Below are 27,469 nucleotides of genomic sequence, written 5' to 3' on the forward strand. Positions count from 1 at the left end.
CCTTGTACTCTAAAAAGTATTCTGTCTGTCTTTCCCTACTAGATATTAAGCTCCTTGAAGTCAAGGGCTTCATGTTTTATTTCTCTTTGTTTCCTGAAAGTCTGCAGGACAGTGTTTTATACATAATGGATCTTTGATAAATAGTTGTTAAACTTGAATTTTGAAGGTTTGTTTTTTTGTCTGATTCTATTTTTCTCTTTCTGATACAGTAAACTAATCTTGTCTCATGTCTTCAATTATCACACTCCAGTGACAATAACTTTCAAATCTAAATCTTTGTGTTTCCCTGGTGGCACAGTGGTTAAGAATCCGCCTGCCGGGCTTCCCTGGTGGCGCAGTGGTTGAGAGTCTGCCTGCCAATGTAGGGGACACGGGTTCGAGTCCTGGTCTGGGAGGATCCCACATGCCACGGAGCAACTGGGCCCGTGAGCCACAATTACTGAGCCTGCGCGTCTGGAGCCTGTGCTCCACAACGGGAGAGGCCACGATGGTGAGAGGCCCACGCACCGCGACGAAGAGTGGCCCCCGCTTGCCGCAACTAGGGAAGGCCCTCACACAGAAACGAAGACCCAACGCAGCCATAAATAAATAAATAAATAAATAAAATAAAAAAAAAAAAGAATCCACCTGCCAATGCAGGAGACACAGGTTTGAGCCCTGGTCCAGGAAGATCCCACATGCTGTGGAGCAACTAAGCCCATGTGCCACAACTACTGATCCTGCGCTCTAGAGCCCACGAGCCACAACTACTGAGCCCGCGTCCTGCAACTACTGAAGCCCATGCACCTAGAGCCTGTGCTCCGCAACAAGAGAAGCCACCACCATGAGAAGCCCGCGCACCGCAACGAAGAGTAGCCCCCACACCGCAACTAGAGAATGCCCGCGTGCAGCAGTGAAGATCCAACGCAGCCAAAAATAAATAAATAAAATATAAATTTATTTTTTAAAAAATCTAAATCTTCCTATTTCCACTCCCCTGGCTAGTACAACTAGGCCTCTCACATCACTCAAACTCAATGTGCCATCTCTTTCTCTTTGTTATTCCCCCTCCCAAATCAGTACCTCTCATAAATTTTCTATCACAAGGGCATCATTCTTCCAGTCCCATAAACTCAAAACGTTAATGAAATCTTTATCACCCTTTGTCTTAATCTTCTGCCTTCAACTATTCACAAAGTCCTGTTAATTCCTCCTTTAAAATGTTCCTCAGCTCCATAACTCCCTCTTCATTTCAGCTGAGAAGTCCTTGGATGAAGTACTTATCACCTCACACCCAGTTCTGATACCTCCGTCTTTCCTGTAACCTCACTGCCTGTAATATGTATAAAGGTCCGATTACTTCACCTGGCGATTAAGACTCTGCAGGGTCTAGGTTCATTCTACCACCTCCAACATGAGTCCTCTGCCTTCTGTCAAGTCAGACTTATTACTCTCTCCTAAGCTTACTTCATTCATAGCCCTTACCTTTCTTCTGCTCTGCCATTCTAGCTTCTGTTCATTTTTCAGGATCTGGATAATGGACATTGCTGCTGCCCCACCTCCAGTGAACATTTCCCTTAACGATGGAAACTCTTGTTAATCAGTTCCTTCTTTGAACTTTTTTTTCTTTAATGCTTACTGTTTTCATTGAAACTTTAAAAAGAGCTGGAAAATTGGAAGAGATCTTAAAAGTAATCTAGTTTAACCTCTAACCCAAGATCTCAGTCCTCTCCATAACTCATAATTAGCATTAGCTTCTAGAATTATACAAAACTTCTGATATTTCTTTCTACTTATGTAGTGAGCATCTGGAGGTTAGGAACTTGGTTTACTGTGCTTTTATTTTTCCTCTTAATTCTTAGTATGGTTAGTATGGTTCTTTCTCCCTAGAAGACACTAAAAATATATTCATTGATTAAATAAATGAATCATAAATTTTTCTCTCCAAAGAGTTTACAGAGGAGACTTACTTGCCCAAAAGCGTGTATCTTCACAGTTTTTCTGTTTCCAAATGTCTACAAAAAAGGATGACTTAAAAGACGCTGGATACATTTGCAGCCTACTCTTTTCTTTATATAGCTCTGTATTAGCCTTGGTTTTTATTTTCCTACATCTTGAGATTATATTTGGAATTTCTCACTTTTGCATGAACTATGGCTGAAAATGTGTATGAATTTTAATGGAGTCTGCTGAATGTTCACCATGTTTTCCTATAGTAGCTTAGAAATATTTAGCAAGGAATATTCCACTTGATTCATTTAAATGAAGGTAGTTATATTGTGGCTGGAAATTTTATGTAAAAATTTTCAACCACAAAAGCCCTTTATTGTGGGCAGCAATAGGACAGCTTATAATTTGTGCAGGTTTAAGAATTATTATTACTCATTACTTTTGTGGGGTAAATAGAAATGACAGCTTTAATTCCTTTGTGATTTTTTGTATGATATGATTTTGAAAATAAGATGTTTCTATAGCAAGGATGTTTTTGGAAAGTTAGTGCTAACTTCAAGTATGTCAAATGCTTTAACTATATAGAGGGTACTTGATATTCAATTATAGTTTTGATGAAAATCCAAAAGTGATATTTTCATATTATAAGAACTTTTTTCCATTTTAGAGCATGTCAAAAGAATAAATATAGTAATTTGAATGCTCTATTTTTATTTCTAGAAACCAGCAAATATCCTAGTAATGGGAGAAGGTCCTGAGAGGGGGAGAGTCAAAATAGGTAGGTAATTATTTCTAAAATAATTTACTAAGAAACTGAAGTGACTGCAAAGATGTTTTCCCTTTTTAATACTCTTATTTAAGTAGTTAATTTAAAAATTAATTCCTCATAATATTTGTAGAAAAGATGTTGGGAAATGTAGATAGATAGTTTGTAAAATCCCTCAGATTTATTCCCAAAATAAGGCTCTATAATTCTAAGCTGAAGCAAGCAAAAACTTCATTCCCATACAATACCCCGAGCATGTGTTTATGCTACTATTACTGTCCTGCACAGTCACCCTAAACATAATCTCTGAATCTTACTTTTGTCTCAGCTTTACCAAATGTTGTTTCCCGGAATACATCCCTCCCACCCTGACCTAGTACATACAGATCTTCACAGATACCTCCCCCCGCCCTCCCCTCCCTCCACCACATGTCCTGTGCCAGGTACTAACATACCTTTTCCAAATGAATGTATATGTTTATAGACTGTCTTGCTTGCCAGTCTTAGATTAAGGCACTGGCAGAAGTCTTGTCTCTGTATTAAAAATTTCTTTGCAACTTGAAAGTTCTGAAAGAAATTGGCATCATTTATACCTATGACATATTTGGGGAGAAAATGAGCTAAGAAATGCTTTGTTCTAATTTCTTATAATAGAACTTAACATTTATTGAATGTCCAATGCTTTTTAGAAAGATCTTAAAGTAAATTTTGTTTCCTCAACCTGCTTTCTTTGCTGTTAGAATATATCATGCTTGAAGTGATGCGGAATTGTGCTAACTTGACGTACTACAAATTCATTCTGTCCTGCTTCAACCAAGCGTGCCCTGCTGCTTGGTTTTCTAGTTCTTCAATTAATTCACTAGCCCAGTTCCTGAAGAAGCTGTTCTAAACCAACTTTTCTTTCTTTAAACCTCTACTCTGAGTTTACTGAGATTGAGTCATAAAAAAATTCTGTTGATGTTAGTTAAGAACCAGGTGGCTGCTTTCCTTCCCTTTCCACTTTCCTTCCTCCTCCCTCCTCCCTCCCGTCCCCTTTCTACCACTCCTCACTTTTCTGTTTCACTCTCACACTTTTATTTGGAGGCATTTATTGAGTACCTAGTTTTTGCTAGACCCTCATGAAAGGGAAATAAAGGATGGTCCTTCTATGGGGGATACTAAGATAGATACTTTCAAACGTTATCTCATTTGCTTTACGCAACCACCCTCTATGGTAGATACTGCAGATAAGGAAAGCTGGATTTAGAGAGACTGTAGCTTACTCAGCCTTTCAAAGGAAGAACTTGAATTCCAAGTCTGGGGTCTCTTTCACTTCAAACACTGCTGCCTAGTGATATCGGAGTTATCTGGTATGACCTCACTGACCACTTTTTGTCAGCACAGCTCTGCCTTTCAAACAGTCTCAGAGAAAGAGTGACTCTTTCTCCTAAGTCCTATCTGATGTCCTTCCTAGCTTCTAAGTATCTTCCTGCTGTACTTGAGCCCTTCCTATTACAGTATCTCCATTCTCCCCTACTCAAGTTTCTCCTCTTCACCTTTGAACATTCATAATCCTCACCCCAATTTTTTTTTAACGTCTTTATTGGAGTATAATTGCTTTACATTGTTGTGTTAGTTTCTGCTGTATAACAAAGTGAATCAGCTATATGTATACATATATCCCCATATCCCCTCCCTCTTGCATCTCCCTCCCACCCTCCCTATCCCACCCCTCTAGGTGGTCACAAAGCACCGAGCTGATCTCCCTGTGCTATGCAGCTGCTTCCCACTAGCTACCTATTTTATATTTGGTAGTGTGTGTGTGTCAGTGCTACTCTCTCACTTCGTCCCAGCTTACCCTTCCCCCTCCCCGTGTCCTCAAGTCCATTCTCTACGTCTGTGTCTTTATTCCTGTCCTGCCCCTAGGTTCTTCAGAACCTTTTTTTTTTTTTTAGATTCTATATATATATGTTAGCATACAGTATTTGTTTTTCTCTTTCTGACTTACTTCACTCTGTATGACGGTCTCTAGGTCCATCCACTTCACTACAAATAACTCAATCTCGTTTCTTTTTATGGCTGAGTGATATTCCGTCGTATATATGTGCCATATCTTCTTTATCCATTCATCTGTCGATGGACACTTAGGTTGCTTCCATGTCCTGGCTATTGTAAATAGAGCTGCAGTGAACATTGTGGTACATGACTCTTTGAATTATGGTTTTCTCAGGGTATATGCCCAGTAGTGGGATTGCTGGGTCGTATGGTAGTTCTATTTTTAGTTTTTTAAGGAACCTCCATACTGTTCTCCATAGTCCTCACCCCAGTTTAACATAAATTTTCTCATATCCATTTTGTTTTCTTTACCATTTGTTCAGTTTTTCCCCTTGTTCCTCCACTTCTAAAATACACGATGTTTACGCATTGGTTTCAGTTACCCTAATTTGTTATTATCTGACGTCTTAATTCTGCCCCTCTATTGAAACTGCTCTCTAAAAGGCCATCTATGATCTCTGTCTTACCAAATCTAGTGGCCTGTGTTTAGTTGTTGTTTTCCTTTACTGTCTTGTTATTTGTTCTTCTGGCTAGTCTGGCCTTGTGACCGTCTTTTCCTTTGGTCTATATGACATCATGTAATTCTATCTACTACTTTTGCTGTTACTTCTGTATTTTATTCATTTTTGCCTCTTATTCCTATTATCCTTTTGTTTCAAGACAGCCTAGGCACTGGCTTGGGACATGGCCTCCCTCTACAATTACTTTTTTAGGGAATTGATAAGTTGTGGCCTCAAAAGCTTGGGTTCTATGAAAATGATTCTAAGATCTGGATCTCAAATTCTATTCTCTCACCCTAGATGAAATGTTTATCTCTATTTGGATGTTCTGCTGGTAACCTATATTGTATTAATTCCAAACCAAATTCATCATCATCATCTTATACTCTCCCATGCTGTACCAGTCATCACATTTATCCCAGTCACCAAACTTAATGTCTTCTCCTTACTCTCCCAAATAGTCCTACTACTCCTCAACATAAACTCTGTATTCTAGCCAGGCCAGTTAATTGCCTTATTGTTAAGAGTTTTAGGATTATAATTCTATCCAAGATTAGAGATAAAATCAGGGTTAAAAGTAAGCAATAATTGGTATTAAAGGTCTAGTGAACAATTGATCTAGTTGATTAAATCGTTTTTAAATTTTGTTTTAATAGCACATTATTTTTTTAAAAAATCAGTAATGCTCTGATGTCTATGCTTCACACTTTATAACAGTTCTCTTTTGACTGAAAGGGAAAGTATAGTCAAGTGGAAAACATACTGTACCCTTCCCTGTATCTGAGGCTTCCCCTCCCCAGCAACCTGAAGACTTCCAGGCCTTACCTAAAATGCTCATCGCTGCCTTTACTGTTCACAATGATCCATCCTTCAGAATCCAGCTCAAGTTCCACTTTCGATTTAGTCCACTCCTACAAATGTTTATCAAACATTGTTCCAGGTAAAACTGTGAAGGAGACATAACCTCTTCCCTCAAGGGACTTCAAGTCTAGTAGAAACCAGAAGCAACTCTCCTTTAGTCTTACAGTACTTAATCCTTTTTATTTTTATCTACTCCATGTATTTTGTCATCTCACCTTCATGTAAGCTCCTTGGCAGTAGACATTGCCTTCTGCTGCTTTTCTATCATTTGATACTGTCTAATTAGCACCCACACCAGAATTTTACTACCCCTGTCTGTTGAATTGAACAATTTCACTCATATCTAACTGTAGGAAAATAGGTGTTAGGAATGTTTAGGCTAATTACCTTTTGTCTAAATTAGTAATTATTTGAAAAATGGTTTGAAACTCCTTTAAAGTTCATACAACAGATGGGAATTGTTTTTAAGAATATCTATTGTTTCGTCTGGCCTTGATTTCATTTTTCAGTGAATAGATGTGGCTTATATAAAACTAGGAAGGTGGAGAATAAGGGGAGAAATACTGGCTTTAGCCTTTACTTAAAAATAGCATGCTTTTCAATATATGAAAGAGTATTCCATCATATTACTTTGCCATCAGCAACAATCAGCATCTACTAAATATATAGAGCAGTGCTTTGAGGTAGGTGTAATATTGGTAGAATGGTTTTGAATATTTGCATTTGCTATAGTGAAATTAGCTTAAGAAAGTGTAGGTATCAGCATAGGCATCCTTGAGTAGCTTTATTTTTTAAGACCTGGGTCCTCCAAAGCATTCTCAGAAAGTCTTGTAAATTATTCAAACTCTAAAGAAACAAAATCACTGTAAATTAAAAATTTAATGTATATCATAGTATATTGGTTTTAGATTAAATGATACTCTGTAGTTGAAACTTTAGTGTACTATTTGTGCATTGTATAGTATACTAGCGACCCTTAACAATCAAAATATACTGTGTATATTATATATTTCATATTGTAGAGGTTTATCATTTTTGTGATTTTTGCCTTTGTGACATGCAGTTATCATATGTATAATCTGTTGGATATCAGTTCCATGGTTAAGAATGTAGCTGCTAAATTGTAACATGCTTTTTGTTTGTACTGGCATTTTCACTTCCTATCCCTGTGACTCTGGGCAAGTCATTGAACTGCTTTGGGCCTTAGATTCTTCATCACAGAAGTGTGGCAGGGGCAGTATTTATTAAACCAGCATTCTTATGAGGATTAGACGAAGTGATGTATGATGTATGTGAAAATCATTTGTAAACTCTGAAGTGCTTTATAGGTATTAGGTATTCTTTAGGAAATCTTAAGAAAATTAGTCACCAACACCTTATTATAGTAATAGTCTTTTTACTACTTTTGTGTACCTCTAATATTTTAGTTAGCTTTGGTACAGACCTTTGTTAAATGCTGAATTATAACATTCTGTCTTATGTGTTCTATATATGTTCTTGGAAACATGTATGTGATGTGCTGGTAACTATACAACAACTGGCTCTCTGGGGGAAAAACCCCCAATTTGTAGCATTTGCTGTTTTCCATGATGTAAATACTCCCACCATAGCCAATTTCAAGCCACAAACATGACGTTACTGAACACTTGAGTTCAAAAGATGTGTATAAATTGGCTCTGCTGGGTCCATAAGAGCCAGCCAACTCTAGCACACACTGAACTAAGATATTGTCAGGTTTTTTCGATATATAGGCATACAGAAGTCATAATTAATCATGGAAACTTTTAGACTATTTTCTATTTTAAAAATATTTAAGAATATTATTCTGTCTCTGAAAGCCAGGAATCTGAAGTAGGACCTGGATTCTAATTCTGACTCTGTAGTTACTAATTCTATGACCTTGGACAAGTCAGAATATCTCTAAGCCTCAGTTTCTTCATCAGTAAAACAGGCACAATAATAGTATCTACCTCAGAAGGGGAGATCTGGTGCCTGGTACAGACCACTGGTTGAAAAGAGAGGAAAAAGGATTGCTTTATAAGGTTAGTGGCTATTGTCATCAACCTTGCATGGTTATAATAGCTTGCCGACCTGATTTCTTATTTTATTTTTTAGCTGACATGGGTTTTGCCAGATTATTCAATTCTCCTCTAAAGCCACTAGCAGATTTGGATCCAGTAGTTGTGACTTTTTGGTATCGGGCTCCAGAACTTTTGCTTGGTGCAAGGCATTATACAAAGGCCATTGGTAAGTTAGTCTAAAATGATTTACTTATAATTGGTAAGTATTGCATTATCATATCATTATCATATGATATTGCATTATCATAAATACTAAATGGTATAATAATAAAGCTGCTTTGTTAAAACCACTTTAAATTTCTTTGTAAACGTCCTGTTGTTGTTTATATTCCCAGATTTTATATTCTGGTAGATTTGGATTTTTAACTATATAGAATATGATTCCTTTAAAAAAAGAAATCATTTTCTTTCAGAGGATAGAAGTATCTGATCTTGTTGAGTTGCTATAGAAACGATAACATGCAAACGTTATTTTTTACTTACTATCGATCAGAAGAACTGGAGAGAGGTTTAGACTTGTTTTCTTCACAAAAAGAAAAACAGAAAAACGGGAGTAGTGTAGTTATTGGAGAGAGCCCCTTCTATTTGGGGAAAAGTTAGTCAGTCAGTCCTTTCCTAAGCAAGAAACAATATGACTAATCTTTCTCTCTTGCCATTACAGTTTTCAGAATGGCAGTTTCTCCATTAAGGTAGGAAATAGAGCCTGGGTAGATTAGCTGTGCTCAGCATCTTGCCATCTCACCAAGCGAAAGAACTGAGTAAGAAAACCTGTTACAAACGTACTCCGTAAAATTTTAAGTCTCCTTCAGAACAGAGGCATCAGAGATTTTGCTACCTGTCATTACAGTGTCCTCAGAGGTCCCAGCTGCTAATTGAGGGAGTCAGGAAGAGAGAGCTGTCCTCAGACCTAGATATTGCTTTAAAGGAGGTAAAAAGAGAGGGTAGGGAGGGAGTAAATAGTACCGTTAATGTGAAGGGCTAGTTCTGTAAGGTACTTAAATTTGCTAAGTGTGTTTCTTTAAATTTTCCTTTTCTTGAATTTTCTGTTTACTTGTATTAGACTAATGTCTGTTTTGACTACATTTAGCTGCTTTTGTTGAGTTCTATTTGGTAAAGGCACTTAAGCTATAAAATTATTAAAAATAGACAAGTAAGCTCAATCCTTTTTCTATTAAGCTTAGGAAAAACCTCCTGGCAGCCAAAGAACTATAAATGAAGTTCTCACGTTTGAAAAGATTAGACTCATAATTAACCAATTCATGGGTAAAAAGGGAAACAAAAATTAAAATACAGTAATGTCCTCGTTCGTCAGGAGGTCTGATTTCTGCAAAACTCGGATACCCAGAACACATTTATACTTTCTTTGTCTAGGGATTGAGACACTAGCACAGTGTGGAATATTATAATTCTTCATAAACACTGCTAAAGGATTTTGTTAAATTAGTGAAAAAGGCTATGAGTAGCCACAGCACTGTGAGGAAAACCAGTTTGTGTTTGATAGTAGAGGAGCGTGAGACTGAACTTAGACCTGTCCCCTGGCAGTTGAGCTTACAGTAATAAGGCCCCTTACCAGAGGCTGCCACTCTGTCTGCCAAGGACAGTGGCAGCTGTCTTTGAATGAAGGAGAACTACAAAAAGCAAATGGAAGGGATGGAGCGGTCCTTAGAATGAGGAGTGAAAATCAGACCCTGACTCTATTTACATTCCAGTGAATGACTTTTACTGAGGGGCTATATTTTTGAGACATTTAGAATTATGTTTGCTTTTTCTGTTATTAGGTCTCTCTATTGAGAACAGTAAAATCTAGACAATCTCAGAAGGCACCAGAGGATAGGAAGAAACCAAATGTAAGCCAGAGAGAAGGGGAGTGTCAGTTGGAAGCAACAGGTGGTCCCTTAGAACAGGATTGATGGTGAGATAACCCAGGGCATAGGGTGGGAGTACAGGGTGTGATAACAGCAGGCACCCATGTGCATTGGGCTCTTACCAGGCACTATGCAGTCTATGTCTAGAAGGGAGATTTCCAGTAAGAAAAGGCAGGTTCAGCCAAAAACCTTGTTAAACTAAATAATGCCCCACCAAAATCTGTCTCTCTCTCAGAGATTCTTAGCAAACCCATGGTAGTGAGGCCTGTGTTTAACATGTGCCACTGGTGATTCTGTTGTATGTGGTCCCCGCACTTTGAGAAGCATAGTTTTATGAATATTTTCTGATTAATTGTTCTACTGTTGGCATAAAAAATAGATGTGTTTTTTTGGAAATAAAGGTAATTGGGTATGAATTGGAAACCAACTATATTTCTTATTTCCTCAGGGTAAAGAGAACTGAAATTGAATTTTAACCAGCTTGCGACTTACTTACTCAGTAAAAACAAGATTTACGAATTAAAGATAAAAACATAATTGCTAATTTCTAATTTTAGTCAAGTCTCAATTACTTATTCTGGATAGAAGTTAAGAAAAAAGCTAAGACAGAAAAAGAGTAATCCCTACATTAGTTATCTTTAGGCTTGAAATGTATTCATAGCAGATGTAATAAATACACACATTCACTCATTCTTCTTTTTTATAAATAAGTTTATTTATTTATTTATTTTTGGCTGTGTTGGGTCTTTGTTGTTGCGCGAGGGCTTTCTCTAGTTGTGGCAAGGGGGGGGCTACTCTTCGTTGCGGTGCGCGGGCTTCTCATTGCGGTGGCTTGTTGTGGAGCACGGGCTCTAGGTGCATGAGCTTCAGTATTTATGGCACGTGGGCTCCGTAGTTGTGGCTCACGGGCTCCAGAGCGCAGGCTCAGTAGTTGTGGTGCAGGGGCTTAGTTGCTCTGCGGCATGTGGGATCTTCCTGGACCAGGGATCGAACCCGTGTCCCCTGCAGTGGCAGGTGGATTCTTAACCACCGTGCCACCAGGGAAGTCCTGTGTGTTCTTTTTAAAAAAATACTTATTAAACAGCATTTATTTAAGTGGGCGAGTATGAACATACATCTCACAAAAATTAATTCACATGTACATTTGGCAAAACATTGTGAATATAACATTATACTCAGAATCTAAATTAAAACTATATTATAGTCTTTCAATGTATAAAATCCAAATAGAATAATCCATAACTGGTTATTTGAAATAGTTAATAAAACTTTGAAAGATGCCTAATTTTATCTTGGCACGTTGGAGAGTTGGGGCACCATCTAAGTGAATATGTTCGGATCACATCTTTCTCTACTGGTGTCGTGCAATGTCTATATATACTTGTATTTATCAGCTTCTAGAGCTTACTGTTTGTTGACAAAACTGAAGTTGGTGTATTTCAGACAAAAGTTGAGTTTTTCCAAATCATCTTGTGTGATCTGTACTGTCTGTCTAGACTGACAACTCAGAAATTCTGCTCTGTCATTACGCATCTGATTGCTTTAAAGAAATGTATCACCATACCTGACGATGATATTATTTCAGTCTATCAGATCTTGAGTATTATGCCTTGTAGTAGGTTATCAGTTGACTCCTTTGGCGATTGAATTATTAATAGTGGTTTGAAAGGCTTTTGCCTAAATGTAAAGTAAATTCATTGCTTGCTAAATTGAGTTTCCCAAGCTTATCTTGATCAGGAAATTTACAAGAAAATGTATTTTATTTGGCTTTCAATATGTTATGTGATGATACAGCTATTTCATGTGATATATATGTTTTCTTAATATACTTATTGTATTTTGTGTATTGCTTCACTGAAAAGTTTTTAAAAATTTTTTTATTTTGGGGATTCTTTACTTTATAAAAGTTATACTTGATATACAATGTTATATTAGTTTAAGATGTACAACATAGTGATTTGATATTTTTATACATTATAAAATTATCACAATAAGTCCAGTTACCATCTGTCACCATACAAACTTGTTACAGTATATTGACTGTATTCCCTATGTGTACATTACATCCCCCTGACTTTTTTATAGCTGGAAGTTTGTACCTCTTAATCCCTTTTACCTATTTCGTCCATACCCCTACCCCAAAAAGTATTTTTATATGTAGGCTGTGATTATACCCAGAAATTATAACCAAAGAAATATAATAAATGTGTGCAAAAACTTGTTTTTCTTCCTTTATAGACATATGGGCAATAGGTTGCATATTTGCTGAATTGTTGACTTCAGAACCTATTTTTCACTGTCGTCAGGAAGATATAAAAACAAGCAATCCCTTTCATCATGATCAACTAGATCGGATATTTAGTGTCATGGGGTTTCCTGCAGGTAATTTATTTATTTATTTCAAAATAATGAGTCATATTTCAAAAACATTCTTTTTGAAAAGCATATTTTAAGTATTTTTAATGTATATTTTTAAGCTAAAATAACTAGATTTTTGATAAGTAACACATTATTTCCTATAACAACATTCAATATTTTTTTGTAAGATAAAGACTGGGAAGATATTAGAAAGATGCCAGAATACCCCACACTTCAAAAAGACTTTAGAAGAACAACGTAAGTAATTCCATATTACATATAAGTAATATTCAATGGGAATATTTAAATTAATCCTTTTCTAAAAAGATAGAGATTATTTAAACCAGAAACTTAGATTTTAGTGTATTAATTATGTTTATGATTTAATGAAGATATTCCAGATGTTAACATATATGCCAGGCTTAGGCTGTAGTATTTAAAAACTTTTAAGAATTTAAGGGTCAGTGGATAGTTTAAATGTCTCTTCTGTTTTAGCTTTATAAAGGCTCAGTTCAAGGCCACAACTATGATTGTGTCTTTATCTAAGTAATGACTGGTGACTGAAACGCTGGGCTAGGCAACCAGGAAGGGTGGCAGGAGGAAGAACACATGGCCTGGGATTTGTGTAAAACAAACTGGTGGGGACATGTATGCTGAGTAGAAGTGAGAGGAGTTTGTTATAAATGTGCACACCTAGAGGAAAAGATGGAAGAGGTTCTCGGGCAACTTAACAGAAAAATTTCAGGACAGGATGGTTTGTAGGAACAAAAGCAGACATCATAAAGAGGAGCAGAGAATGGCACTAATCATTTTGGGCCTCTCTTTTACACAGTCCTTGGTAGGGTCCTTGCCTCTTTTCATCCCTTAAAGAGAGCACTGACATTGCTCAAGGGTCTGAATTGGGCTCTCTTCTCACTCTAGACATTTCCCCAGGCAGTCTCTGTGATTTTGATGGCCACAATGTACCATCAGTCATGCTGATAGCTCCCAATTTATACATCCTACTCAGATCTCTTTCCCAAGTTTCAGACCCATTTATCTAATTGCCTTATGGAATCCCAACTTGAATGTCCCATAAATACTTCAAAATACATGTCCAAAACTGAACTTATCATCTGTCCTCCTAAACCTCTCCTCCCACTATATTTCTTATCATAGGAAATGGCTCCATGATTCATCTGATTGTTCAAGCCAAAGACCTGAGAGATATCCCTGATCCTTCTTCTATCTCACTGTCTTCCATTTTACCCCCCCGTGTCTAAACAATTAGCAAATCTAGTAAATTCTTTGTTCTAAATATCCTTTGGATCTTTGTATTTCTCTCCGTCTACCCTGCCACTGTTGTAGGCCAGACCACCACTGTCTCTCGCCTGGAATCCTGCAGCGGCCTCCTAAGTGATTTCTGCCTTCAGTCTTCATTCCACCTCACTGTGTGTACTGCAGTCATTGCCAGAAGCACATTTGAGCATGTCAGTCTTCAAGTTGCTCTTAATTCACCATTGCTCTCAATTTCTTAATATGGCTTACGGAGCCTTGGCTTCTACATCACCAAGTTCATCTCCTAAACCTCTGTCCACTTTGTACTCTATAGCCTAGACATCATGAATTTCTTTAAGAGCCTCAAAACCCCTAAGTTTTCTTTGACCTCTGGATTTTTACACATGCTGTTCCTTCAGCCTGGGATGTACCTTCCTCCCACCCATTTCATCAGATTAACTCCTTTATTTTTCCCTTCTGTCCTGACGAGATTTCCCCTTGACCTTCTAGTCTGAGTTAGGTGCTTCCCCTCTGTACTCCCATAGCACATCCTGTGCTGCTTCTCTTGGCACTGATCACTTTGCTCTGCAGTTGGCTTTTGAACAAGTTACCGTCTTTCCCTCTAGAATATGGATGGTGCCTATTTTATACACCATTATAGGTATCCCCAGGGCCTGGTACATTAGGGCAGTCTCATTAGTTACTTGTCAAATGGATATTAAATGAAAGTGGTTCAAGTAATTGACGATACACTAGTAATATAAAAGATAGAGAAAATTAATGAAGGCACTTAACATTTTATCTTAGTATTTAAAGGCGAGAGGAAGAATTTTACATAAAATCATAGTATTTACAATAACCAGAGATAAAAGGAGAGAAATTTAAAAAGATAAATGAAATTCAGTTAGAAAGGTAATAGGAAAAGTTCAGAGATAAGAGCCCATACTTCCTAAGCAGACAATTTTATCCACGTAAAATCAGGCTACTAATGCATAAGACAAGAAGGAATTTATTAAAAATTAGCTAAATCTAATACAATACATACATGTCACTAAAGTATAATAAAGAAAAAAATTCCAGAAAATGTTATTTCAAATGACATAAAAAGTAAACGAATAATAACTTGTTTTCATTATATTAGATAAAAAGAACCAAAAAAATTACTCTTAAAGTGAACTGTGAAGGATAACAACAGAAGATGCTGTAATCTTTCCAATGTGTCAGCTCTTATTAGCTCATTAGAAGGCAAGGTGAAAATAGAATTAAAAGGAAATAAGTAAGTCGACTTTAAAAATTGAATGTTCGAATAAACATGGTCTGATAAAATGCTTTATAATGTATATAAAAAGTTTGAATTACTTTGAAAACTGTTCAGCTCTTAAACTGTAGCAAATCTGGAAGAGGATAATTCAGAAAATGACAAAGAATTTATCTTAGCTTTAATACTAGGAAAAATAAGAAACCACAATGGGAATTGAGCAATCTCAATTGCTCAATTGAGCAATCTCAACTTCAAGACCTTTATATTATGATAGAAACAAATAACCTAGAATCTGGAGTTAACCCAAGAAATCAGTTGATTCAACATAAAGACTAAAGCCATGTTGACAGACTCCATTTCTACATAAACTTTCAAGTTTCTTTCCATTACCAAACTTAATGGCTACCTTGCCAATAAAAATGTTCCTGGTATTGGAGGAAAATAATTGTTAAATTAATATACATGGCAAAGATTTTTTAAAATAAAAATACCTAGTGTTGGCAAGGGTATATAGTAAAATGGGCACGCTTACTTATATGCTACTGGTGAGAATGAATGCTTCTCAAACTTTAATGTACCTACAAATCACATGGAGACCCTGTTAAAAATGCAGATTGTGATTCAGAATCTGGGATAGGGCCTGAGTATATGCATTCCTACTGCAGGCTCTCTGGTGCCCATGCTTCTGGTCTGAGGGCCAGGTTTGTGTAGCAAGAAGGCTTTGAAATGTACATACCCTTTGACCTAATAATTCTAAGAATTTATCCTGAGAAGGCAATCAAAGCAGCCACACATAGCTAAGATGAGGCACCTAAGGCTTTCCTACAGGTTAACTAACTGCCCAAGATCACACAATTGGTAAATGATTGTGCCAGGGTCTGGTAGGGGTCTCTGATTCTCACCTGCCATGCAGTATTGTCTCCCTACAATGTGTACTAGGATTGACCTTCAAGAACCTGCGTTTTACAACTGCTGTGAAACAAACATCATTAGTAACAGTAGAAAATATACATTCAGTACAAATAATAAGTTTAAAGAGCATTTGGCAAGGAAAAATGTTTATGAAACACAATATTAAGTGAAGAAAGTACAATTTATATAGTATGATTCTAATTTTATAAAAACAAAACAAAAATGCCTCTGTGTTTGTACCATATATATGCATGAAAAAATGCCAAAAGAAAATTATCAAAATCTTGATGACTGTTTTTTTATTGCTGCTAGGTTGATTATGAGTGTTTCAATTTTTTTCTTTATGCTTTTCTATATTCTCTAAATTTTCTACCATGAACATATATTACCTATTTTTTGACCTTTTTAATTTGAAATATTTCATATATAGGAAAGAATATATGTGATGAAAATATGTAGTCTATTTAGAATAATAAAATGAATACCCATTTACTCACCCTTCAGCCTGAGGGGTTGATATTCCTGATACAGAGTATGTACCTAGGAAAGGAATTGCTGGGTCACCGGATACTCACATTTTCAACTCTTATAGTTCATGAGTCATTATCTTCCAAAGTAATTGTAACAATATAAACTCCTACATGCTGTGTGTAACAATTCTTATTTCTTCACACATTTACCAACATTTGGTTATGTGTTCCTTTTTAATCAGAAAAAACAATGGCTTAAATTAACACATACCATGTAGGAAAACCAATCTTGGAACTTCCCATTAAAAATTGTAAATTGTGTGAGTGTTCTTAATAGTGTGTGATTCTCATGTCTTTGCAGGTACGCCAACAGTAGCCTCTTAAAGTACATGGAGAAACACAAGGTCAAGCCTGACAGCAAAGTGTTCCTCTTGGTAGGTGCATCTCTCCCAGACTGGGAACTTGGATCCTTTAGCACAGCCCTCACCTGACCCTGCTTACCACAGAATTGTCCCAGCTCTTCCTCCTCTTTAGAAAGAAAAGAAATTGGTGGATGCTGGGGCAAAATTAAATCTTTCTCTTTTGAGCTGTCACCCTTGACTTTTAGCCTTGTCCAGTGGTTTATCAGCAGAAAAAAATTTAAATTCTAAAAGGGCTTTAATGCTAATGATTTCTGCTAGTCTCACATAAATGTGTCTAGTGTATTAATACCGTGGTGAGCTATACAAAATGGCATTTGATATTAATTCTATTAGACATTAACACAAAAGTCAAAACATTGACTTGGAAACAAACTTTTCATGTGCTGTCAATTTCTTATGTGTTATTCTAGCTTCAGAAACTCCTTACTATGGATCCAACCAAGAGAATTACCTCAGAGCAGGCTCTGCAGGATCCCTATTTTCAGGAGGACCCCTTGCCGACATTAGAGTATGTATCCTTCCTTTTCTGTGTGCTTTGCTCCAGGCTGAGGATGTTGGATGGTGGCTGAAAGCAAGAGAAGCACTTGTTACTGAAGTATTTTACTTTCTTTGTTAATACCGCCTCCGAGAAAAACTAGTCAAGAGAGAGGTCCTGTATTTTGAAACAGGCAAAGCTGTAGAGAGGTGTGAATGAAAACAAGAATTTTAGGAATGACCATTAATCCGTTTTACAGATAAAAACTAAAGCTGAGAACAGATGGGACTTTTATAGATTGGTCAGCCAGAACAGTTCACGCCAAATCAGTAGGGAACTGAGATTTTAAAATTCTGTGTGTCTGCTGTACAACCAGACTCCTCCATTTCCCCATCCTTGTTACACCCACATATATAAATTGTGCTTGGATTTATTAGAGGTGCAGCTTTTCTTGAGAAAATTATTTTCATTGTTGAAGCAAATACACATTCAGTTATTAGTGCTGATGAAGTTTGTGTGGAGAAATTTCTATGTCATATATGTCAACTAGCTAACCACCGTTAAGATTTGTTATGGAAAGTGGCAATTAGTGTAAAACTTAGATGACAAATTGTTCTTTTCTTATTGCTTAAATTGTGTTGAGAGGCACAACCAGCCACAGATGAAGAGTAGGGGAAAAAAAGTGGAATTTTAAGAAAAAAATTTTCTTAACTTTTTTTAAGAAAAAAAGTAGAATTTTAAATGAACAAGGTCAGTGATATTGTAGATTTTACATCATGACATGAATTCTTTTTTTTTTCTTTTAATGGTTTTTAGTGTGTTTGCTGGCTGCCAGATTCCATACCCCAAACGAGAATTCCTTAATGAAGATGAACCTGAAGAGAAAGGTGACAAGGTATATACTGCACTTAGGAATGGATAATTTAATAATTCCTATATATTTAACTGCCTTTTATCTAATTATTTACTTTACTGTAGATGTACTTTGCGATTTGAAATATGCATTCACAGATAAATGAACTTCCTGATTTGTTTTATTGCCTGTCTTATTCCCTGATTCTTAATTCTTGCTTTTTGTTTGTTCAGTGTCATTGCCATCACTTTATGCAGGCTGCTTTTAAAGCATCACTCTATTCTTTGATTGCAGTTGACTCCTCCCCACACAGCCCTACTTTTCCAAATTGATTGAAAAGACTATTATAGCTGTTTTAATGAGTTGCTATTTCCTGTGCGCCTGTGCTCTTCAGTGGGATGTCTGTGACTGATTTGGAGGGTTACTGTGCAATCTAAATGAACGTCAGAGAACGGGTCCTGTTCAGGGCTCAGTACTTTGACTTCTGGAGCTACTGTATTCCCTGGCTGCTCCATTCTCCGGTCATTCCAGTCACTTTGGTGTCCCACAGAGGCCCCTCCCCAGGTCGGTCAGCAGTCTCATGTGCATATCGTGTCATGGAAGATGTAATTTAGTTCCACAGCAAGCTTGCTTTTTTTTTCCTCTCTACAAGAATCAGCAACAGCAGCAGAACCAACATCCGCAGCCCGCAGCCCCGCCGCAGCAGGCAGCAGCCCCTCCACAGGCAGCCCCGCAGCAGCAGAACAGCACCCAGGCCAACGGGACTGCAGGAGGGGCCGGGGCGGGGCCCGGGGCCGCTGGAGCAGGGCTGCAGCACAGTCAGGACTCCGGCCTTAATCAGGTGCCTCCAAACAAGAAACCGCGGCTAGGGCCTTCAGGCACAAACTCAGGCGGGCCTGTAATGCCGTCAGATTATCAGGTACTCCCCTGAATTTTGTACTTCTTAATGTTCATATACTGTTAAAAAACTAAATGCAACTGAGTAAATTTTAAAGGTCTTGTTGCCTATATTCAGTGATTCATGTGTCAGGTAGCATCTCCCGTAGCAAATACAAAAAAGCTCTGAAGGGCTGTACAACATGGAAGACGTTTATAGGCAGAAGGAGGTGGGACAAGGACACTGCTCTAACAGAGAGCTGATTGTTTCAGGCCCGGGCACCTTTCTTTGGGGACTACAGGAGTCTACCAAGTAGGTTACTTCTCTACTGCTGACGAGATTCCAGACTGACTGGGGAGGAGTACATTCCTGGGAGGAGCTGAAACTGCAGTTAGGTTAGGCACTAAGTCTCAGTTTGGTGATGTGGGCTTAGCACAAGTGACTCCATTTTGAGCCTGTTGTCTCTTTTTTAACAATACATTTTATAAAATGGGAGGTAGACTTTTATAGTAGATCCTTTTAGAATTAAGTGGTACTTAACTCTAAAGTTTGACTATACAAACTGTACAATCCTGTTTCTAGGGCATTATATGAAAATGAAGATTGTTGTCATTTCATGTAATTGCAAGATATTTTGTTTCTTGACTTGATTATCCTAAAACCCTGAGGAGGGAAGGTGAGGCAGGCAGCTCCTCCTCAAAGAAAATGTCTCATTTTACCCTTACAGCTGCCTATCAGGTTTGGGTCAGAAAAAGATACCTAGATAGATAAGCCGCCATTCCTCTCCCTTTTCAATTGCTTATTTTGAAAAAAGTAAGCAGCATACTTCAGAAGGATCTGCCATCACTGGGAGGAAATAATCAGTAAGTAGCCACATAAACATAGAAGAGAAAGGGACTAAGATTGAGACTTCTCAGGAATAACTGTTAAATCTCACTAGAAATAATCTTGAGACTAGAAAATACATTTTGTTATTAAGATTTAAAAGAAAACTACAATTGTATTACCAATTCAGGAAATTAAAGGGAAAAAGTCTAAGGATTGGTATTTGGAGAGAGAGGTAAAAATACTGGTGAAAACTGTAGGGATTCTTGGGGGAAAAAATAGTTTTCAAGGTAGTAACAAGGTAAGAAAAGATCTAAGAAGGGAAAGAAACTTAAAGGTTTAAAAAAAAAAAGGTTTAGAACCACAGTCCCTCAGGGAACTGGTGGAGAAGGAGTACATAGGAGAGAGAGAACAGAAAACAAAACCACGGGCAAGGAAGATACAAACTCACTGATTAGGAACTGGAAACAAGAGAAACATTAACAAGAAAGACATAATAAATAGCTGTCTAACTGGCTTTACATTTTGAATATCTCAGCACAACTACTTTGAAAACTTATCTTGGAAGATTCCCTGCAAGCAGAGGAGTATATAATAGCACTTCCATTGGTTCCAATTAAAGTAATCAAGGCATCAGTTTGATCTGCTAAAAACAGCTTGCTATTTGGGTAGTAGTCATGAACATATTTGAATTTTACTATAAAGTCAGTTTTCCCCCTAACATTAGTTTATTCTTATTATATGAGCAACAAACCTCTACTATATACTGGCTCATCTTTGTGTCTCTGATTGTGTTATATTAACCTGATTATAGTCGATCATGGACAGATTACTTAGCTATTGTATTTATTCCTTTCAAATCCAGGAGTTCTTCAAATGCTTTTCTTTGTCCATACTGAGCTGTCTACTTAAAAATAAAATAGCATATCTGTGAAATGGGTGGCTTTCTCAGCTAGTTAGTCGGAAAGACTAGCATGAGGGGTGAGGGAGTCCCATTGCACCTGTCTGCAACTCTCATATTATCGACACATTTGTTCTTTATCCAGTACGGAGGAGCTATTATGCTGAGTCTAATCAGCTAAAGTAAAAGCAGTCGTAGCCAGCCCAGCAATTGTAGGCTTTGTGAATGGAAAGAACATTTTTTTTTTCCATAATAAACTTACAATAAAACATAGTTAGAATCTGGAAAGGCCTCTTACAACAACACAACTAGTCAGAGTTGTGTAACACAGGAAGGAGTTAAGCGGGCTTATTTTTAACCAAGGCTACCTTACTGCTCTGTTGTCTTGGACCCGATGCTGCAAGTCCAGCTTGGCTGCCTCTTGTGCGCTGAGTGGGGCACGCTTGCTGATTTGTCCTTCCGTAAACCGCCAGTGCCACCTCAAGGTCATTTACATTTTTAACTCCAAGTAATAGCTTTATTACATTTGACCTTTCCCACTTTGCTCACAGGAAGAACCAGCCTTCTGGGCATAGCCAAAGACGCTGGTTCCAGCTATGCTTATATGTAACCAGGCACCATGTTCTTATTTCTGTAGGTGAATTTTTCTTTTACATATTTTTTTCATATTTGCCCTTGGTACTATGAAGATGAATGTTTCATTTAAGGTAATAAAAATACATTGAACTGAAATACATTTGTCTCAGCCTTCTCTTGAGAGAATTTTCACATACGAAATTTTTTAAAATTCTAAATGTTACCTGAAGGACTTCCCTGGTGGTCCAGTGGCTAAGACTCTGCGCTCCCAATGCAGGGGGCCTGGGTTCGATCCCTGGTCAGGGAACTAGATCCCACATGCCACAACTAAAGATCCCGGGTGCCGCAACTAAGATCCTGTGCAGCCAAATAAATAAATAAATAATTTTAAAAAATAAATAAATGTTACCTGAAGTTTATCAAAAGCACTTATTGCTGCCACCCCTACCCAACCTTGCCTGGCTCTGTCATGTAGGTGATGCTGCTGATGCCACTCTAGCCTCTCCCTCTGAAAACTCTTTTCTCTAAAAGATGATTTCTTAATCACAACAACTTTGTTATTTATAATGAGAAAACTAACAGCACGTCAGTGTACATTATGAACACCACCGATTCAGTATGCCAAACTGATTATTCCTGTTTGCAAATCTCAGTCATGCAAAGAAAAACTAACCAGAATTAGCCTAAGTTTCCCCTCTACCTTTCGTTGCCAGTGTAGCTTATCTCCCAAAGAAATCCAGCCAACTTTCGTGCATGCCAGAACAGTGGTGGCAGGCTGTGATGTCAAGTCAGCAAAATGTATTAACAAACTAAATTAACTGTCGCTACGATGGGTCAGAACCCGGAGCCTCTGATGAGAATGGCTCATCTCTCCGTCCTGTTGTGATTAGCATCTTGAGCTGTTCCCTTCCTCCATCAGTCACTCCCTCTTCCTGTTTCCTTCTCCTAGCACTCCAGTTCGCGCCTGAATTACCAAAGCAGTGTTCAGGGATCCTCTCAGTCCCAGAGCTCACTAGGCTATTCCTCCTCATCTCAGCAGAGCGCACAGTACCACCCATCTCACCAGGCCCACCGCTACTGACCCGCTACAGCCAGAGCACAGACTCCAGCAATATGATGTCTGCATTGAAGAGAAGCAAAAGTGCAAACTCTGATGCTGTTTAAAACTCATCCACTTAGGAGGAAAACTATTTACTGAGCATTTTGCAGGACTGACTGATGTCTTTATTGACTTAAAGAAGATTTTTGTGAAGTTTCCCCAGCACCCTTTCCCTGCATGTGTTCCATGGTGACTTCTCTGATAAAGCGTCTGATCTAATCCCAGCACTTAACTTCTGTAACCTTCAGCATTTTGGGGAAGGATTTCCTGGTGCACCTTTCTCATGCTGTAGCAATCTCTATGATTTATCTTTTCAAAGCTCTTTTACTAGGATTTTAATGTTTTAGAAACAGGATTCCAGTGGTGTATAGTTTTGTACTTCATGAACTGATCTAGCAACACAGGTAAATATGCACCTTTTAAAGCACTATGTTGTTTTCACAGAATATAACTCTTTTGCTCATGGAAGTCTTAAATGGGAACTGTTACTGTCCCACAGTACTTTACTATTACGTTTTTATTTCTCTAGTTTCAGGGAAGGTCTAATAAAAAGACAAGTGGTGGTACAGAGGGAACCTGCAACCAAAAACAGCCTAGATCTTTGCAGTTACTATGCTTTATGCTATGAAGAACTAAAGTATGTGGTAATTTTTATATAACCATTCATATGGAACTTAGTTCCCAGAATCACCTTATTCTGAATAGTATCCAGTAATTAAGAATTATAATTTTAACCTTCATGTAGCTTACGTCTACTTTAAAAAGGGTTTCAAGAGCTTTGATGAAATACAGTCCTCTGGTGACCCACACCAGAAAACTGAAGAGAATATTAACTGCACTAGGATTTCTTTAAGGAGTAATGTTTATCAAAGGGAAGGAAAAGCTTTTAGTGTGTATTGTACATAAAGTTGGCTTCTCTAAAGAACTGTTGGTTTCTTCACATCTGGGTCAGTTTGAGTAACTTTCTTACATAATCAAGGGTACTCAAATAGAAGCCTGCAAATTAATCTGCTTTTAAAATAAACAGCAGTGTTCTCCATTCGTATTTGCATTAGACATAGAGTGACTATTTTTAAAGCATGTTAAAAATTTAGGTTTTGTTCATGTTTAAAGTATGTATTATGTATGCATAATTTTGCTGTTATTACTGAAACTTAATGCTATCAAGAATCTTTTCATTGCACTGAATGCTTTCTTTTGCCCCTAGGAGAAAACTTAATAATTGTGCCTAAACTATGGGCAGATAGTATATGACATATTAGATAAGTGCTATTTGCATTTCTATGATCTATGAATTAGAGGCTGAGTTCTTTCTTAGCCAGCGTAAGGAAGCTCCCCAGAGTCACAAGGAAATGTAAAGACTTAGAGCTCCCATTGTAATGTAAGGGGCAAGAAATTTGTGTTCTTCTAAATGCTACTAGCAGCACCAGCCTCGTTTTAATGTTTTCTTGAGCTAGAAGAAATAGCTGATTGTTGTATATGCAAGTTGTATGCATTTTTAAACTCTTCTTTGTGAACTTATCTACCTGGTTATGATACTCTGGGTCCATATACAAGTAAAATAAGTTTTAGACAGAAGCCAGTATACATTTTGCACTATTGATGTGATCCTGTAGCCAGCAAGGACCTTACTGATCTCAGCATTATAATGCTTATTATTAATAACAAAGACTATACAGTGACACTCATCAACACTGAAGATGAAACTGTTGACATGCTCCACTGGAAGGAATTTCTGATTGTCTCCATAGTAATTTACCCCTTCCATTTTTGCAAATGAGAAATTAGTAGCCCTCTGCATAATGTAGCTACCGAAGTAAAGTTCTGTCCTGTGACCTGAAGCCTCACTGTCATCAGATGCTCACTGCACCCTCACCTCGTGCCCAGCATTATGCTGGGGGGTGAGACACAAAGGGCAAGACATACTTCCTGTCCTTGAAGAGCTCATGATTGATTCCATGACAGGAAGCTTTCCTGGGATGACAGGCTTATAAATGAAACCATCTTAGAACATGAAGGTCTATTCGTTTACTTCTAAACCCACTTGGAGAGAGCTATTATTCCAAATTTTGCTCTGTAATAAACAAGTGTCATGGAGAGGTTTCTATGTTTATCTACCTTCAAGAAAGCCAGCAATTAATATCACCACAGGCATTAATATGTATTAGAAATGTTCACAGCAGCCTTTCAACAACAATTGGGTGGCCCTTGTAGGCAGAACACAACTAAGTGTTTGTAGGAAATGACAATGAAGATAGAAGCTCTGTTCCTGCCCTCAAGGAGAGCTTACATTTAGTAAAAGACGAACCCAAATATGTGCATGAACCAAAATATCATGCCCCTTAATACTTTATAAGCAACTTTGATATAAATCCTTGTGATATGCGCTTATATGATCATGGGACTACCCTGCTTTCCTTGTATGTAGTGAATTTTAGTGGCAGAACTGATATAGAAACTGTGAGGGGATTTTTTCAGTTGCTCCCAGTGTTCTCCACAGAGGATCTAGCCAGATATGCCAATTACACATGTGACTGGGTTTCTGGTCACTGCACTGGTACTGGCCCTTTCCCTCCTGTGCTCTTGCCTGAGAGTTGGTGATGCCCACTGGTGCTCATTACCCTTTGAAATAATTTTGGTTCATAATTTCCTTTTCCCTGTAAAGGGGAACAAAGCCTTTAACATACTTGTGGGCCCTAAAACTGTGGGACCTCGAAGGAGACCTGTGAAGCTTTTTGAGGTTAAAATTTACCTTTTTGGTCCCCAAATGACCCCATTCCTCTTTAAAAATTTATTACCATCAATGTCCCCTGAGAATGCAGGGTGGACTTCCAAAGCAGGGGAGGTTATGGGAAGGAAGGAAGGAATCAAAGTGAAGGTCTTCTGTGCTCCATAGTACAAATCAGTTTTCGGGTTAGCTTTCTGGTAAGTTGTGTGTTTGGGAAAAAGGATTCTAGGGTTTCAGGACAGCTGAGTCAAGGGTAAAGTAGCCTGGTGGCAGGACTGATACTATGAGGCTGAAACAATCCTTATGATGAAGTAGATCATGCAGTAACATACAAAAACCAAGGACATGTATATTTTTATATCTGTGTGGTTTTAAAACTTTAGTACTTAGAACTTTGGCCTTCTGCACTACTCTTTTGCTCTTGTAAACGCAATTTACATTTAAGAATGGAAAGGGATGGCATTTGCTTACGTGTTCACTGCCTCATTCCTGGTGAAGCAACTGCTAGTTGTATGCCTCTAAAATGATGCTGTTTTCTCTGCTAAAGATAAAAGAAAAGAAAAAATAGTTGGACAATAAGACTTGCAGCTTAATCTGCTTTGAATAATTGTATGTAACAGAAACTATACAATGAAGGAATATTCTATGAAAATTATGAATCCTAACTTCTATGGTGTTATCTTTCTGGGGAATGGAGAAAGGCAGTGAAATGGCAGTTAGACTAAAGGAGGCTTGAAGGATTCAAGTATAAATAATATTTTATATAAAACATAGCTGTTTAGGTTTCCTTAATCTTCAAGAATAGTCACAAATATCATAAAGCAAAGTTCATTGTTTTAGGATTTTTTAAAAATGTGTTGTACCTAAGGCCATACTTACTCTTCTGTGCTGTCACTGCAAAGGAGTGATATGTATGTATTATATGAAAAAAAAAATCCTTAATGCACTGTTATCTCCTAAATATTTAGTAAATTAATACTATTTAATTTTTTTAAAGATTTGTCTGTGTAGACACTAAAAGTATTACACAAAATCTGGACTGAAGATGTCCTTTTTAACAATTTAAAGTACTTTTTATATATGTTATGTAGTATATCCTCTCTAAACTGCCTAGTTTGTATTTCCCATAATTCCTATTTGTGAAGTGTACCTGTCGTCGTCTCTTTTTTCAGTCATTTTCTGCACGCGTCCCTCTTTATACGATTATAGACATGACTATGTGTGCTTTCCACACACTGCTGCGAGGTGTGCACTCAGAGCCAGCCACCCCCCGCCCCCCACCCCCGCCTTCCAGCGAGGCTCGCTCCGCGGGCTGCAGGATGAGCTGCTGCTTTGGAGCCGAGTGTTTCCCGCTTTTGAGTTGTCCTGACATCCTTCCTGAAATGACTGTTAAGACAAAAATAAATTACATTGCATTTATTTTATATTCTTGGTTGTAATAAAATTTAATTGACTTTGTTTCAGTGTGGATTTTTTAAATATAGGAAAAACTCTTGTTACAACAACTTTTAATGTTAAAATTTTATGTGTGTGCCTCGAAGCTTTTCAGATTACACTTGTCCTGCAGAGATGCAAAGTCTCCCTGTGAGCTGCAGTATGTTATTTTATTCAGGATGCTTATGACGTCAAAAAACCAAAGAGGCAAGGCTTGCAAATACCTCAGAAGCAAAATTAGTTTTTTAAACATCTCTAGGGGAGATATCCTTTTTTTAAAAACAAAAAAAAATGGGGCTTCCCTGGTGGCGCAGTGGTTAAGAATCCGCCTGCCAATGCAGGGGACACGGGTTCGAGCCCTGGTCCGGGAAGATCCCACATGCCGCGGAGCGACTAGGCCCGTGTGCCACAACCACTGAAGCCCGTGCGCCTAGAGCCCGTGCTCCGCGACAAGAGAAGCCACCGCAACGAGAAGCCCACACACCGCAATGAAGAGTAGCCCCTGTTCGCCGCAACTAGAGAAAGCCCACATGCAGCAATGAAGACCCAACACAGCCAAAAATAAATAATTAATTTAAAAAAAAAAGAAAATTAGAATGTTTTAGAAAAAACAAATAGGCAGCATTTTGTGGGTAGAGTGGCATTCGGAGTTTCTCCTTTTATAAGGACATTCTGTTGTACCTGGCTGCCCCTTCCTACAACTTACTTGATGAATCTTCTATGGTTATTCCAATGGTTAAAGGCATCATGGAGTGAACTGAAGAATGTTTAAGTGACATACACACAAAACTTCATTTCTATTTAAAATAAATATTGCACATGTCCAGATGCTTCACTGCTTGACACAGATTGTGTATTTAATACTGTGATACTTATAGGATAGAGCTTCTCTTGGAAAACTTCTTTGACCACAGCTGCCTTTCTAAGCAGCCACCTGGGTAAGAGAAAGCAGACGACTGCACAAACCCCTTACCACTCCTGGGAA

At 37.8% G+C, this 27,469-nt stretch overlaps 1 protein-coding gene across 8 annotated transcripts in view; it reads left to right on the forward strand.

The window, feature by feature from the left end:
* The window catches only part of CDK19 (cyclin dependent kinase 19), a 182,624-nt gene extending 156,116 nt beyond the window's left edge, over positions 1-26,508 (forward strand). For 3 of the 8 annotated variants that reach the window (XM_082475290.1, XM_082475294.1, XM_082475295.1), the window contains 9 exons: positions 2,650-2,707; positions 8,206-8,337; positions 12,275-12,418; positions 12,583-12,652; positions 16,656-16,728; positions 17,127-17,224; positions 18,008-18,086; positions 18,697-18,963; positions 26,223-26,508. In XM_082475290.1, the coding sequence (XP_082331416.1) occupies positions 2,650-2,707; positions 8,206-8,337; positions 12,275-12,418; positions 12,583-12,652; positions 16,656-16,728; positions 17,127-17,224; positions 18,008-18,086; positions 18,697-18,963; positions 26,223-26,489 (1,188 nt within the window). In that variant the 3' untranslated portion in view covers positions 26,490-26,508. Of the gene's footprint in view, positions 1-2,649; positions 2,708-8,205; positions 8,338-12,274; positions 12,419-12,582; positions 12,653-16,655; positions 16,729-17,126; positions 17,225-18,007; positions 18,087-18,696; positions 18,964-22,172; positions 23,501-26,222 lie in introns of those variants that run through there. The other 5 variants (XR_014267520.1, XR_014267521.1, XM_082475293.1 and 2 more) reach the window with 5 other exon arrangements.
* Positions 26,509-27,469: the final 961 nt, after the last annotated feature.

The sequence above is a fragment of the Balaenoptera physalus genome, assembly GCF_965194825.1.
Source record: "Balaenoptera physalus genome assembly, chromosome: 9".
Lineage (NCBI taxonomy): Eukaryota > Metazoa > Chordata > Mammalia > Artiodactyla > Balaenopteridae > Balaenoptera > Balaenoptera physalus.